The 15,939-nt window shown below is 38.7% G+C and overlaps 1 protein-coding gene across 2 annotated transcripts in view; it reads right to left on the reverse strand.

The window, feature by feature from the left end:
- The window catches only part of ndrg3b (ndrg family member 3b), a 62,443-nt gene that overhangs the window by 37,556 nt on the left and 8,948 nt on the right, over positions 1-15,939 (reverse strand). For both annotated transcript variants that reach the window (XM_084097983.1, XM_084097980.1), the window contains exons 2-3: positions 2,460-2,541; positions 1,242-1,274 (exon numbers count right to left, since the gene is read on the reverse strand). In XM_084097983.1, the coding sequence (XP_083954109.1) occupies positions 1,242-1,274; positions 2,460-2,516 (90 nt within the window). In that variant the 5' untranslated portion in view covers positions 2,517-2,541. The remainder of the gene's footprint in view (positions 1-1,241; positions 1,275-2,459; positions 2,542-15,939) is intronic.

The following is a 15,939-nucleotide window of genomic DNA, read 5'->3' on the forward strand; positions in this document are numbered from 1 at the left end:
AATGGTCTTCTGCACCGCCGGCTTCAACACCATTGGCCAATTATAGGCTAAATGTTGAGATTCTATAAGGGCTTCAGGATTGGTTGGAGAAAGGGGTTTCCCTTAAAGGGGAACTTGACAACTCTAGCCATTTCTTCTGTGGGGCGTATATTTCACAACACTGTCATAAAAAACTCACTTGCGCCACCCTCCTCCCACTTTCTACCGCTGCTCATGTGCATTTGTTATTATCGGAGCCGGCCAACTTTATCGTGTGGAGCTATGTCTACCGAGGTGGGTAATACATCATACACAGGATCATAGAACGTGCTTGTTTATGGTGAATTGCCGTAAAGCAGTTCGTGTTTCTCGCTCGCTTCTCACGAGACTTCCTATTTCCAACTTACCAGGACGTTAGTCCGCATGTTGCAAGGTTGGTTTTCCACCTGGGAACACTAGGGGGAGTGGGGAAAGTGATTTCTAAACGGTTTTATTAAGTTGAAATAGTTGCCAAGTTCCCCTTTAAAGACTCAACTTCAGATGTAATAGTAAGTGAACTGGTAAAACACACACACAAAAAAAACACGCTATTCACAAACCATACACAAAATATATTTGCTTAATCCTCATGAAATTATATAATAATAAAAAATATTGTATAACTGATTGTAATTTAACTACTTAACTAACTACTGATTTGTTTCAACTAATTTGCAAACAGTTAAAGAAACAAAGTTGGCCCAGTTTAAATTTTTTTTTAAATGGTTTTATTATAGTTTTTAGTAATCACAAATTTTAAATTGTGTAGGTAACATGGAAATTTCCACCGCTTTCGTGCATTGCGTTAAAATCTGAAAATTGTTACTGCGTTCTTATTGGTACTATTTTGTGTATACTGAATGACTGAATGATTGCCACTGGAGAAATTAATAATTTAAAAAAATGAAGCGAGAAATTATAATGGAATAAGCATGATGATGAAGCGTGCTAAGATCCTGAGTCAAATCCTGCTCTTCAGCTGATAACACACAGCAGCTCAACTCACCACCCACAAACACTCCCACACACCCACAGAAAAACAAAGAGACACAAGAGTGAATTTCACTGCTCTACAGTGAAGTACAGGTCAAGAATCTTTCACCATCACACAGTGCTGGGAATTAAAGCAATAGTGCTGGAGGAGTAGATTAATGACTGTGGGTGAATGCTTCAGGAGGTTATATGGAGTACATGAAGGCCTAATGATCACAAGAGACTCTTACCTGACAATCAAAGTCCTGGAAGTTCTGTCCATTCTGTGTGGAAAGAGAGAGAGAAAGAGATCAGCTGTGCTGGTCTGGTGGGTTAAGCATGTGGCGTTAAAACGTCAGATCATGTAAGACACAATGTCCCATGTTACACCTGGCATTAACATCAGTCACAGATGAGCTAATCACAAGCAGACCAGAGACACAGCTTTCCACTTCCACGTGCCATTAAAATACAGAACATTAAAGGGGTCCTATTATGCCCTTTTACAAAGTCTTGATTTTGTTTTTGGGGTGTACTAGAATATGTTTTCAAAGTTGATTGTTCAAAAAAAAAAATTTTTCCCCACATATTTTACATTATTACAGCAACTCTTTCCTCGGTCTATCCGAAATACGAAATGTGCTGTGATTGGTTAGCTGGCTCAGTGTGTTGTGATTGGCAGCGCTTAGTGCGTGTTTGGGAAATGTCCCGCCCCTCCATAACTGTAAGTTCTGCTCTAGTGTAAATATTAAGGATGGTGTCAATTTCAAACGAATTCGAGCCCGGTTCAGACCCTGACAATGTTAACGAAGAAGAGGATCATCCAGAACGGATTTCACAGGACGTTTCAGAGTGGTATGTTTTTTGTAATTTTCTTGTAATTTTTGCAGCTCAACTAAGCCTCATCCCCTTTTTTGTGTATTTGGTGGGCAGGGATTATTTAAATTGGTAACATTGTGACTTAATAAGATCCGGAAAAATCAAAAAGGAAAAAAAAAAAGTTTTCGTTGTAGTTCTTGGAAAGTGGATTCTGTTAAATAAAGATTTTTTTCTGACTATTACTTCATATGTCAGGCTTTACAGGGTTAATCCGAGACAGTTCAGAGAGCCATACGGAACAAACAAAAGGAAGTATGCATCCTTTAGATAGTACACACACATACAACACCAGCTCATTTTTGGCTCTATTTGAAGCTGTTGATTTCAGAGGCTGTGAGATCAGGATCCGATGAGATTCATACATCATCTCTCTGATCTCATTGCTCCGGTAAAGCTCGGTATCCAAGGGAAACCGGCCCTTAGACGAGCGCCTTGAGGAGCCTGGGATCGAGTCGTGCTATTTAGAGTGAGATAACTGGAGTTGTGGGGTGAGATTTAGTTAAAGATAGAGAGGGGATGCGCTGACATTCACAATCAGACATTTGTATCAACGTGTGTGTGTGTGTGTTTGTGTATGTGTGTGAACTTACCTTGTCTGTCAGGAGGGGTTTGATCTCAGTCAACTGCACATCCTGTAACTCATCCATCCTCAATCCTGACAGCTGCCCGTCACTACAGAGAGAGAGACAGGATAGAAATGGATTAGTACATCATTACTGCCAGCAATGACTTATTGACCAACAGGGAACAGGGCTCAGCATGCCAAATGCTCATGAATACAGAATTACAGTAAAGAGGGCACACACACACAGAGAGAGAGAGAGAGAGAGAGAGAGAGAGAGAGAGAGAGAGAGAGAGAGAGAGAGAGAGAGAGAGAGAGAGAGAGAGAGAGAGAGAGAGAGAGAGAGAGAGAGAGAGAGAGAGATGATGTTTAATATCCCGCCTAATAACCACCACAAAACCCCCATTGTCCTTGCTAACAGAATTCAGATGAGCTCATGTTGAATTCATGGTTTAACTCCCTGTGACAGTCCTGAAGGTCAATGCATGCACTGTCTCAGTATGGGCATTATGTAGGCTTATGTCAACCTTACAATGGCGCTGGGGTGAAATAAAGGTTTTATGTTCCTCTCCATCAGGGATGAAATGTGCTGCTGCAGAATGCAAGCATGCAAATGTGATTTCTTGGCCAATACACTAAAAGCACATGGACCATTTGGGCAAACTGGAAGAGATGAAACGGCATTGGCAACTGATTTTACTACTGTGACGTGACTCATTTCTTAGTCACACTCGTATATTCAATGAGAAAAAACAAAAAAACATGCTGGGTGACTATATTATCCATCAGGAATTAACTGGATCATGAGAAGTGGACAAACTCTACTAGTACAGGCCAGCACAGCATAGGCCTATACCATTCAAAAATTTGAGAAAGAAGTCTCTTATGTTCACCAAGGCTGCATTTATTTGATGATAAATTCAGCAAAAACAGTAATATTGTGAAATATTATTACAATTTAAAATAACTGTTTTCTGTTTGAACATATTTTAAAATGTAATTTCTTCCTGTGATGGCAAAGTTGAATGTTCAGCATCATTACTAGGGGTGTGCAGCAGAGCCAATATTTGAATCTGCATTTGTAACAATCTCAAAATTGATTGTATCTGTATTTGGATGAAACCGGAAGTGGGCGGGGCTTTAACCAAAGTTAGTAAACTTGCTTGAGAAGGCAGTTTTAAATGAAATTCTGTTCCCTTTATAGCTATCATTTAAGAACTATAACTTCAATAAAAATACTTCTAATTGTCAGAGCCGATGGCCTTGAAGGCAGTGCTTTGATGTAGTGCAGTTGTGCTTCAGGCGACCCGAGTTTGAGACTCGAGGACCATTCCCGATTTCGATAAATAAAAATCTTCTAATTAAAACAATAACACTACAATAATACATTTATTATTATCAATGTTGAAAATGGTTATGGCTTATGCTGCTTAATATTTTTGTGGAAACTGAGTCACTTTATTAAGCGTTCTTTGATGAATAGAAAGTCAAAAGAACAGCATTTATTTGAAATATAAATCTTTTATGATAAATGTCTTTGACACTTTTAATCAATTGAATGTGTCCTTGCTGAATATAAATAATTAATTAATTAATTAATTAAATAAATATTGCACTGACCCCAAACATTCGAACGGTAGTGTATTGCATATTATGCCCGAAAAACTCAAAGCACACATTCTGGAAGACAACGACACATTAAATCATGCTTGCACTCATGTTTGCTGTATGCTTTTCTATAGTTTCTGATCTGAAACCACTTAAACTGTTTGACACAAAAGGATGGACTTGCTGTCCCAACATGATTGTATAACTGTTCTGTACACCTTGTGCTACTATGCCCAGGTCTCTGTTTCCCTGTTTAAAGGCTTTATCCACATACGTAATGACTTGGCATTTAGTAAAATCTCTCGGTTGTCTTAAATCACACACATGCCAGGTCACGTTAACTACTGCCTTCAGTAAGTTCCCTTGGACCTTGACTGACTATCTATCGGGGTGAGGATGCGAGAGGAGATGAACAAAAGGATCCAAGGTGAGGCTTCGGATGGCGTCCACGGGAGGGCTGACAAGTGTTGACAGAAAGCCATGTGTGTGTGTGTGGTAGATGGATTAGTGGAGTCACTCAGAGGGAAAATGTCGATCTGTCACAGTGTGTAGGGTCAGTGATCTGTCAAAAGACACAGCTTGAGAGACAAGAGACACAGGCTTTTGCTTATTTATAAGTTTCTAAATGTTGACCAAAAGCCCCCCCAATCATGTCAATCAATGCAAATTTTGCTATTTGGTGTATATCAAGGTTAGGGGTGTGCAAATCTACTACTACAATAATAATATCGTAATAATAGCTTTAACAATGTGTCAGCTGACATTGTAAAGTATGTCACACACTTAGCAAAAAACAAACAGAATCACGCAATGAGAATGGCCGCTTTCACTGTGTGACGTAGCCTGTAGAATGCTCTGAAATTCAAGATATACAGGGTCATTTTCCCCTCACTAAGTTCTGTCTTATAGGCTAGTTTTGCAATATCACACGAACAAGAGGACCGTTTATCATAAATACCAGCATGATTGCGAATGTCATATTGATTTAATAAAACAGCTCAATAAACCCGTTCAATAAACAAGTTAACATTGAGTTAATATTCAATATTTTCTGTTTCTGCTTTTTCAATGAAAATGCTCAAATGAAACCACAGCATAGCCGCTTTGCGTCTCTGAGCAAAACACAGTGGTGCTTCGGTACTGTATGAATCCACGCTTGGAATGAATCTGTTTAATGAATGATTTAATGACTGAATGAATGAGCTGTTTGACACAACTTAAGACCGTGACTGGCGGTTTTAGATTCATATTTAAAGTAGCATTTCTTTTTTTATTAAATCAGTTTAAAGAGGCAAATATTGCTTTTTAGTGGAAAACTTAATTTATGTCACTGCTGTGAATTAACAGAATACGAAGAAAATTAAAAGCTTTGGATGTCAGCTGTCCATTACAGGCCTAAGCCAGTCAAGGCATCAGTAAAACAACACACTCAGCAAAATATTAATTATCGATAATATTATTTGTCAATATTACACACCCCTAATCACTGTTTAAATCGTTTTGACATGTTGAAGTGATACAGAAATATCAATGAGCGCTTTAAGGCGTGAAAAAGAGCTTGTTGGAATGCTGATTGACACACACCCGAAACACACACAGAAACCACCTCTCTCAGACAACATGCGAACCCGAGTTCAGTTCTCTTTTGCTGTTTACTGCGCTTGAACAGTCAAATACACACACGATTGTGTCAAAATTAGCTTTTGAGAAGCCCAGCCCAGTATTTTTAATAATAAAGATAAAGCAAAATGTATTGTGAAATAAAATTACTCATATCTTGATTAGCCATATTGCCCATTTCCCCCTTCATTATGTGAACTGCCAAAATCAAGTTTCTAGATCATTTCAAATCTCCTTTTCTCCTTTCTCTCAAATCTCCATTTCAAATGGTTTATTTTCTGAAACATTATCATGTACATCCTACAATCCACAAAAGTCTGAACACTTACTAGCATTACACATTAAGCTTGTTAGTTTAAATCCGATTACAACTACCCGAGTGTCTCCTTATCCACCAGCGCGGTGACAGTGACGGTGCAGGAGCTGGAGCTCACCAGGAGTAAACGCATGGGAACCAGGATCTGTGTAAATCTCACGTGGTTGCTACAGCATGCACATCATCACTAGGAACTATTTTATTCCAGCCAATTTGGACTGATTATTTGCTGAAGTTGTACTTTCCAGCAGAATAATACTAATTATGTTCTACAGGCTGTGTGTGGAACGCTAATTACAGGGCGTTGGTGAATGCGTGTGGGTTCAGGTCATAAAAAAACAACAACTGAAGGGCTCCTTTCTTGCTTATCTGTTCAAATCACACCTCTCTGAATAAATCACGTAATCAGCAGGAAGCCAAAAATATCCTTCCTCTTGGTTTCATTCAAGAGAGACCTTCCAGGCCTCCGTATGCTTCCTTTATTATTAGTAATGGTGCTATAGGCTTGTGAAGATAATTGCAGATTTGATAGTAGCTTCAAAGAGATAGTGGGTAGTTCAAATAAGGGAGGAGGAAAAACCAGCTTCAGAGAATAGTGATAGTTAAGAGAAATCGTGAACTTTTATTTTAACTTTTAAACCTCTATTACGATCAAAGAGCCCACTCTCCATTCATCTCAGTCCAGTCTGAAGTCAATATGAGCATGTGATAGAAACTTTACTTTGGAGATGTGCAGCTCTGAAGTAGAGCTGGCATTTTTAAACCGAGATTGAGTGGGTTATGATTCACGTCATGCCATATAAGGTGCACTGTGATTATGTCCTGATGTCAGGGTCCAGACCGATGTCCCATGACAGATGACAGACAGGTAAGACTACAGTAGAGAAAAAAAAAGTGTAAAGATGCAGAAAAGTAAACCTTTTCACTTTAAGTAAAAGACACCTATACGGCTATCAACTAAGCTATTAGGAAATATGATATTGTGTTATGGCTTAGTGTGATTATCAAATCAAGAGGGCTGATTATTAATAAATAAATACTGTATGAGCTGTGCGTTTCAGAGTGAAGAGCAACACTGTGTTTATTCACACACGTCCAGCTCATGATCTGGTATTTCACAGAAATTGACCCGAGCCGCTCTGACCGTTACACTGAAAGAACGCATCATGAGTTGCTTGTGTGAAACATGATTACAATATTTTTCTTAATTTGTTAAATATTCTGTTAGCTAATAATCATAATAAAAAACAATTATTATTTTATATTATTTATAGCGATATTGACCGGGTCAAACTCTGTAGACTTTATGGTTACTGAAAGAAGTTTGAGTTGGTTCTTTTAAAGAGAAAAACCAAGTGTGAATACCCAGGTTTTCAGATTTTCCCCAAAATCATTCAGCCCTAAAAAGATAAATTACACTCAAAACAGTGGTAAAAATGTATTCAGGTTTTTTATTTTCAATAGCTTTATCTATGCAGATGCACTCCCCTAACAGAATCACCACAATCATTCTACAAAAATTACATTTGTAATTGTATTGCACCAAATTGTCTGAAACTGGGTGCAATGTGGAGTTTTCCTGTGGTAGTAGTGATGAGAAAAGAAATTTATTGTGCCATTACCTTTTAAACTCTGCAAAGAAGAAATTATTCGATGACCAATGCAATGCAGAGAAGCGAGGCTGTGGCGTACGAGTAGTAGTGATGGCCGTTCATAAATGATTCGTAAATTAATAAGTAGTGAAGTTACTTTTCAAATGCAGTAACTAGTAAAGTAATATCATTACAATTTACAGAAGTAACTAGTAACTAATTACTTTTTTTGAGTAACTACCTATGTCTGCGTTCGCTCAAAGTGTTTTAAAACGCGGACTAATGGTTGCTACACACTTAATTATACATCAAATAAGCTCTCTACAAGTTGTGTTGCGTGTAACTTTACCCATACGCAGCAGTGATAGATCAGATCATTGACTTGATTTGATGAATTTCCATTTGATTTGATGAGTCTATCCATTTGAAATAGACTACTTTATATGTGAACATATAATGAATGCCACTAAAATATGTCATTTTTATATATAATGGGTCCTTATTTTGTTTAGTTGTCTCTTGTCTGTTCAGAATTGAGTGAGAATCGCTCAAAGAGGGAGAATAAAAAATAAATAAAAAAAGAAGAAATTCATGATTCTCAATTCATCCAGAATCGTGCAGCTCTACTACGAATGTTTCACATCAACAAGTGAGCAGAGGTTATTCATGGGCAGAATCAGATACAAATGAGGAGCTTCAAAACATGGAATCAACTTATGCAAGAGATCCATTTAAAAGCAAGTGCAAAACTAACCTATGCATCCGGTAATTAATTCAGCTGGTTTGGTAATAAACGGCAGCTCATGGAACAAAGAAATAAAAGAATGTGTTGACCCATATTCTACATAGTATGATGCTGAGAAATGCAAAGCCTGATTAATGCATCCAAATAAACTAAAGCAAACAAAACACACTAACCAGCTGCACACTAATCTGTCTGCTCTCTAATCAGCTCATGGGACAAATGGAAATCTAACCCTTCAACAGTGGATTTGAGTTGATGGGAGTTTAACATGCTTTGGGATTTTATGCAAGATTTGAATTTAAGTGGACCTGACTCCGTTTTAATTTGAGCCAGCTTAATCAGAAAGAAAGGCATTTTCACCCACTCTCTCCACATTAGGAAAGGAATAGGCTTAGTTCACACACACACACACACACACACACACACACACACACACACACACACACACACACACAAAAAAAAATCTAAATTAATAAGTAACTAATTACTCTCTCATGTTGTTACAAATATGCATGACTTTCCGTATGACTGACTTAACCCCGGTTCTACTGAAAAGGTAGCCAGAATACTCTTCAAATAATAAAAAAATTAAAATCACTTCACTCCAGAGTAAAGAAAGGGGGGATGAGAGAGGGGATGAAATCTTGGGGATGAGAGAGAAAATTGGTTTGAACATCTGCCTTTTTTCTCAAGTATATGTCCATCAGCTCCACCCATTTGATTATTAGCCACAACCAGCTGATAATTCATCAAGAGGAGAGAGAATGGCAGTAATTACCCCATCCTTCTGCCAAAGTATCTCTAAACACACCAACATTATCATTATGACTATCACTGTGATCCGTCATTGCAAAAATTACCATCACCACCATCCACCATATTTATCAGGAGGCTTGCCGTGAGTCACGTCAACACGCTCTTCATCAGATAAACTGAGGCCCGTTTCTAGTTGTTTACCGGCTGCAGAAAAAAAGCTGACCTAGACCTGACATGCAAAGGTCTATTTTCATATGAATTAGATGAGGGTTATGAAATATGAGTCAGCTATTTCATTTTAGCAAACTGCAGCTCAGTTACAAAATCTACTGAGTTGCTTTGCTGCTTACAGCCTACAAGCTTCCAAACTGATTATTGATTATTTCCTTCCTGATTATTTGGTAAATTTCAGCGCAGGCTTTGCAAACAGACTTTTACGATATGGATCTGCCAGCAACGGCACAAGCATGCAAGTAGTCATGTTTATTCTAATGTCTGATCTGTGATCAGTGATTTCTGATGTAATTATTCAAGTTCAGACAGATTATCTCTCAAAATATCGTTCAATACTGTTTATGCATCAGTAAATCAAGCCAGTGACTAAACAATCAACTTCACATCGTTTCTCTTAGTAGGATGAAAATAATCTTATTTAAACAGTGATTAAATTATATGAAGAAAGCGATCAAAGTACGCTCCCTTTTCCAATTGCCCAAGCTGTCAATCAAACAGCGCGAGTTTATCTGGACACTTGCCAAAACTTGTTGAAATCAATCATCACAAAATCATGACGCTGTTACAATGTACAGTACAAACGAAGCTCTTACTGCATTTACATCGTGTTTGCATTGTTATTTGGTGAATGTCAGAGGTGTAAAGTCCAGGTTCAGAAAGTAAAAGTCCTCCTCAGTAGATATTGTTCCAATCACCTGAATTTGCTAATTAGCACCGTTTTTCAGCCAGGAGATAGAACTAATTAGTGAAATCAGCTGGCTGAGTTCATGGGTGGAATAAATGTATGGCAGGACTTTTACTTTTTGACCCCTGGACTTTACACCTCTGGTGAAAGCATTCATGAGAGTGCCGAAATTGCGTTGCAATGATAAGATCTTTTCATACGTGATCAACAGACTGTCTGTCATCTGCTCAATGCTCATCGATTCCTTAATCTCGAGAGCTAAAATAGTAAAAACGTTGTAGTAAAAGTTTTAGAGAGAGTTCCACATGTAATACTAGCTATTTCATATGCAAGCATGTCAGCCAATCACAGCAGTGGGCGTTTACACTGAAGTCTCACAGCAGACACGCCCCTTCAAACAGAGCGTTCAAATCAGAGGCTAAAATCAGGCTTGGAGAAATGCCTTTTATTTATAAATTATGAAAATATTTGATGTTAAAATCATACTAACATTATGAGGGCACCCCAGGAAACATTATAAAATAATAAAATAATCCAGTCTATGACCCCTTTAACCAGCAAAGTCCTAAACTCATGCTGGCCTTAAATGATGACTGCAAAGCTTCTGAAAATATGTCAACATCTACTCCCATCTACTCTACTCAATATTTCATGAAGCATCACTGCCTGTCAAGTTTCCTCATGTACTACTGGCAATTCAGTTAAGACTGCGAGGAACAGAAATGTTGGGGAAAACAAAGTCACGTTTTAAGACTGCAGTCTCATTGTGCTCTACTCCGAACTGAAGTACAGTTCCTCTACAACTGCCCCTTTATTTGTCGTATGTTGTTGTTCATTAAGGTCTCTGGCGTCATTCTGTTAGCGATCTCATTAGTGGCTTCCTGCCAGTGGCAGAATGGAGCAGCTGCTGTGAGACGGCCTGCCCCTCTAAGCAGAGACAACATGGGCCGAGAACAAGCAGATGTGATGCCCTGTGGACTTACCAAACCTTTGAAGCAGAGTGTGTGGCCGTCTCCTGACACCTGCATAAACTGGGCCACTTGGGTCGATTTAGGGCACTTATTACAATAGATCAACAGAAACGATGCTGGAAATGCTGTTGCGTTACTGCTAGAGATCAGAGACAAAAGAGACACTGCAGTGAAGCTAATTACCCATGATTTCTTGAAGACAAAGCTTCTGAATTATTACTCAGAGTGTGAGACTGTACAGCATTAGTGGTGAGACCACAGACTGAGGTTAGCCCGCAACCTTTGATTTACAGACCCTCTCAACAAATGGTTCTCTATTACGACTCCGCCAAAGCCACCAATCAAGTTTTATTGCAGACAAAATATCGACCACTCTCCACATTACTATTTTTATCTCTCATACATTGATTGGTCTAGGCTCTTTAAAGGGATAGTTCACCCAAAAATGAATTTGCTCTCCCTCAAGTTGTTTCAAACCTGTATGAGTTTCTTTCTTCTGCTAAACACAAAATATGATATTGTGAAGAATATGGGTAACCAAACAGCTGATGGATCCCACTGACTTCCATAGTATTTTTTTCCCTCCAAACTATGGAAGTCAATGGGATCTAGGGCTGTCACTTTTGAGAAAAAATCCTGTTCGATTTTTGAGACACAAGTGTTCACTGAATCGATTGTAAAATCGATTTTCCATGTCTAAAGACGTTTCCATTTTAAACACCAAATATAGGCAAATCCACGGACAACTAACAGGCATTAGGACGAACGTGAAGAGACGCGCACAAGTCAGCAATATTCCTGATGATTTATTGGCGTGAAGTTTCGTGGACAAGGACAAACAGGAGTGCAACTTTCTCGAAAAACAATAAGCAGAGTGGACTGCCATAACATCAATGAAAAACATTACTGCAGGCTTCAACATGGCTGTGTTTACGATTAGAAATGTCAAACAAATTTTGCCTACGTAGGCGATTGTAGAACGTAGCCCGAATCTGTATCTGTATGCATGAGACTGTCTGAATACCGGCAGAATTCACATTTCTGTAGTAAAAAGAGACACATTATGCAGAAGTATAATTTGCTGTTATGTGTGTTTGTCAGAGTTCGTCACAGTTCGCTGCGGGCGTATCGTGACGAGCTGGACGCGCTCCGAGAGAAGGCCGTTAAAATCGATTCCCTATTTTCGTTTTCAAAACTTGTGTTGGTTGGTCCGATCGATTGTGCAATCTATTTTCGATTGTAAAGTGAGCCCTAATGGGATCCATCGACTGTTTGGTTACAGACATTCTACAAAAAATCTTTCTTTGTGTTCAGCAGAAGTAGCCTAGTTTAGTGTGTGTCCATTGACAGACGAACTCTGCTCTCCGCATCCAACTCACACCAATATTTTAAGATTATCCTGGCTGCTCTTTTCAATATGACAAAGTAAATGAAGACTACGGCTGACAAAGTAAATGAAGACTACGGCTGTCAAGCTTAAAAAATACAAAAAGCCATAAGCTATTAGCAAAGAGTGTAAATCAATGATAAAGATAGGCGGTGACATCCCTGGCTGTTGGGTGGATTCAGCATTACTCATTCTGCAGGCACCTGGCTGTAAACAGAGCTGACTGTGTGAAAACACTTTAGCTGTGATTAGCTTTCAGCACTCTTGTCATGTTCACAAGTGCCAGGAATGCTACAATGACTAAATCTTCCACTAAATCTTGGATCAAAAAAGAAGAGAATTCTGACATTATTTAGCCTACTCACCCTCGTAAATGTTAGTAACTAAACAGTTTTGTTTACAATTGTCTTCCACTGTGTAGCATCTGGACTAATCAAACACACACTAATTATTCATTAGCCTATATTTAATTAATAATCCAGCAAACTCACTCTCCCAACAAAGGTCTATGAAACACCCCCCCAAAACTAACATCATGTTTACTGCAACATCGTTGTTTAGTACAAATGCACACATTGCCTGGACTATATTAAAATGTTTAATATTTTTATATTATATTTAAACGAAAAGAGGCAGGGTTGTGTTTTATATTTCGTTTTGTTATAAACAGGCTAACGTTACATGCAGTGAATATAATCAATACGTGTTGCCTGAACCACATTTGTGTGGCTATAATGTTTAAGATTTCTTTAAATGAAAACGAAAAGAGGCAGAGTGGTGTTGTATAACATTTAGTTTTACTGTTGCCTAAAATATACATCCAGAGATAACCGGAGTAGCAGAGCGAGCTGAGTGACGCTTTCAAGAACGCGCTGTTCCATTTGCAGAATTACCGGACTCGCGTCCTCGGGAGTCGTTCTCCTGAGTCGGACTTGGTGTACTTGGTATTGAGAAACGCCTAATGTCGGCGCTTGGCTTCTTGTGACAAACATGCCGAGAAGCAAGAACAAGATCTGCTGTTCTGCTGTTGTTTATGTCGCTTTCTTCTTCGCGCGAAAATGACGTTGATCGCTTCTTTCCGGCATAGGCTACACCACACCTACCAAGTAAGGGTACTGTTGGCAATGGAAACGCAAGCCGATTCATGGTTTACCGACCCGAACCATACCATACTGTACTGTACCGCTCAGTGGAAACGAGCCATAAGACTGATAAGACTTTTTACGATCCCAAAAGGAATTTGCAGAGAGTTGTGCAAACTAAGTGAAACTCTCACTTAATTCTTGCAGAGAAGGAGAAATAAACCCTTTTAATCCTATATATTATATATATATATATTACCACTTGAAAGAAATGTATAAACATGTAGGCCTATCTAATTTTCCCATCTCGTGATTTTCCTTTTATGTGGTTTGGCTTATGTATTCATAACCAAAGTCATTTGTGTAGCATGTTTAGTCTCTATAAACTCCAATCTTCGTCCCCCATTTGTTAATTTACATTACATTTTGCTAACTTTGTGACGCATTAGTATTATAAGAATCTTGAAGATTCTTTTGTTAAACACCCACTCAAATTACATGTGCAAAGGACTGCTTGAACAAAAGGTCGTAAATAAATTCCCTCCAAAGGGAACAACTTCTTATTGGTTCACAACCCTCCAGAGGGTGTGACATCTTCACGCTTTAAAAATCACTGATCACAAGATCACATCTCTTAGTCTCTTAAGCCTTGTTTTATACTTTCGCCTGGCTCCGCACCGCGAGTCTCCGCAGACTGCGCCGCACCTCCCCAAACGGACGAGGCGTTATACTCGACGCGCTCGCTGTTGTACTATTCTGTGAAACAACAGGGGGTGACTCAAGTATTGTCCTCTTAACCATCAGGAATCAACGGTGAAAGGTCCACACGTAAGGTGCACATAACTATAGAACCAATTCTTAATGCGCATGTGAACGCCATCAGCGTTTATCACAGGTTCGCGTTTAAAGTCTGTGTAGAGAGAATGGTGTCGTCTCAGCGGCCCCTAATTTAATAACAAATGATCGTTGCGACGGAAGCGAATCAATCAAAACTAACTTTAGCTGGAAAATAACTTTATTAAAGAACCGCTATAAAGCCAAAACAATCTCTGTTACCTTAAATTATACGCTTATCTCTGTACAGCTGCTTTGAAATAATCTACATTGTTAAAAGCGCTATATAAATGAAGATGACTTGACACGTGACAATGTTTATTTTAGTACATCACCACCAATACCACACTACAAAAAGAATTGTGTAAAATCCAGTAAACCCTGAGATTATTACTTGTGACATTAGAACAAAATATGTGGATATAAAAACATGTAGGTTACACAACTAAATTAACGATCTCTTAAATATTTTCCAATTTCACTAAACATTTCATTAAGTTTTGTGGACATTTTATAAAACATGGACCTTTATTTTTATTAAAATGGCTTATGTCTGCTATAGGCTCATTTTGTAAATGTAAGCAACTAATTTAAGACGCACAAACTGGGTGCTGGTGCAGTGAGACGTACATGCTCGGCCAGATTCGGCTTGAAGTCGTGCATCTTCAGATGCGTAGCCACGCGCGCTGTTACAAAAAAAGCCGTGCACACCGCCAAGCGAAATGGTGTCTTGCACCCAACGCGCACGACCGTCCACACCGCAATGAAGACTTTTTTCCGCGCGCACCATCGCCCTTGTGCAGACGAAGCGAGTATAAACCTAGCTTTAGTCCCTTTCTGAAATCCTGATGTGAAGAAGATGCTGAACTAGAAGTTTTCTAAGGACCCCCAAGCTTGTGCCAGGCTGCGGCCTTGTCTTTCCATTCACCAAAGATCCTCTGACTCCCACTGGTTCGCTCTCATCAAGACAACATCAGCAAAGATCAACTGGAGCCTCAACAAATTACATCAGGACAGTTCAATTCAAATGGGCGAGACATGCAGGTATCAAACTTAGTCTCATTGTTTGATACATTAAGTCTCCTTACCCCTTTTAAAGAAGGGCGTGTTAGAACTAAACTGATGGTTTGCTCAAGGCTGTTGATCTGCTGAATTTCAAACAATGCTATAACTTCTTGCTTTCCTGTATTCTGCTTCAGCTCTCTTTCCCTGGGTAAACTGTATGCATGCATGTATGTGTATGTTAGAGTAGATTAAGGGTTTAGACTAGTTAATAAAATCTTGCTCATGTCACACGTAAAGTTGTCCGTGTCTCAAGCTCATAACTGGAGTCACTAATCATGCAGATTTTGATTACTTGCTCTTAGTAGTACTGTACAGTAAGAAAGACATTTCCCATACCCCGGAAATGTACATTTCTTAGAATTAATAAACAATTAACACTGAGTGTTCACGGCACAAACAGGTTAATTGATTGTAATATTAATTTTACTACATTAAGTTAATTCTATTAACTGATCCAAATATTCATAATCAATTAGGCTATAACAAGTTATTAATATTTCTTTAGAGCTAATTTGCTACAACTGTATGGACAAAAAAACCTGAGACATTTCAAATGTGTCGTCCTTGACCTACAGGTAGGACAAGTGAGACTTAAAGGTGCACTATGCAGAAA

This window comes from Abramis brama (genome assembly GCF_963993115.1).
Source record: "Abramis brama genome assembly, chromosome: 22".
Classification (NCBI taxonomy): domain Eukaryota; kingdom Metazoa; phylum Chordata; class Actinopteri; order Cypriniformes; family Leuciscidae; genus Abramis; species Abramis brama.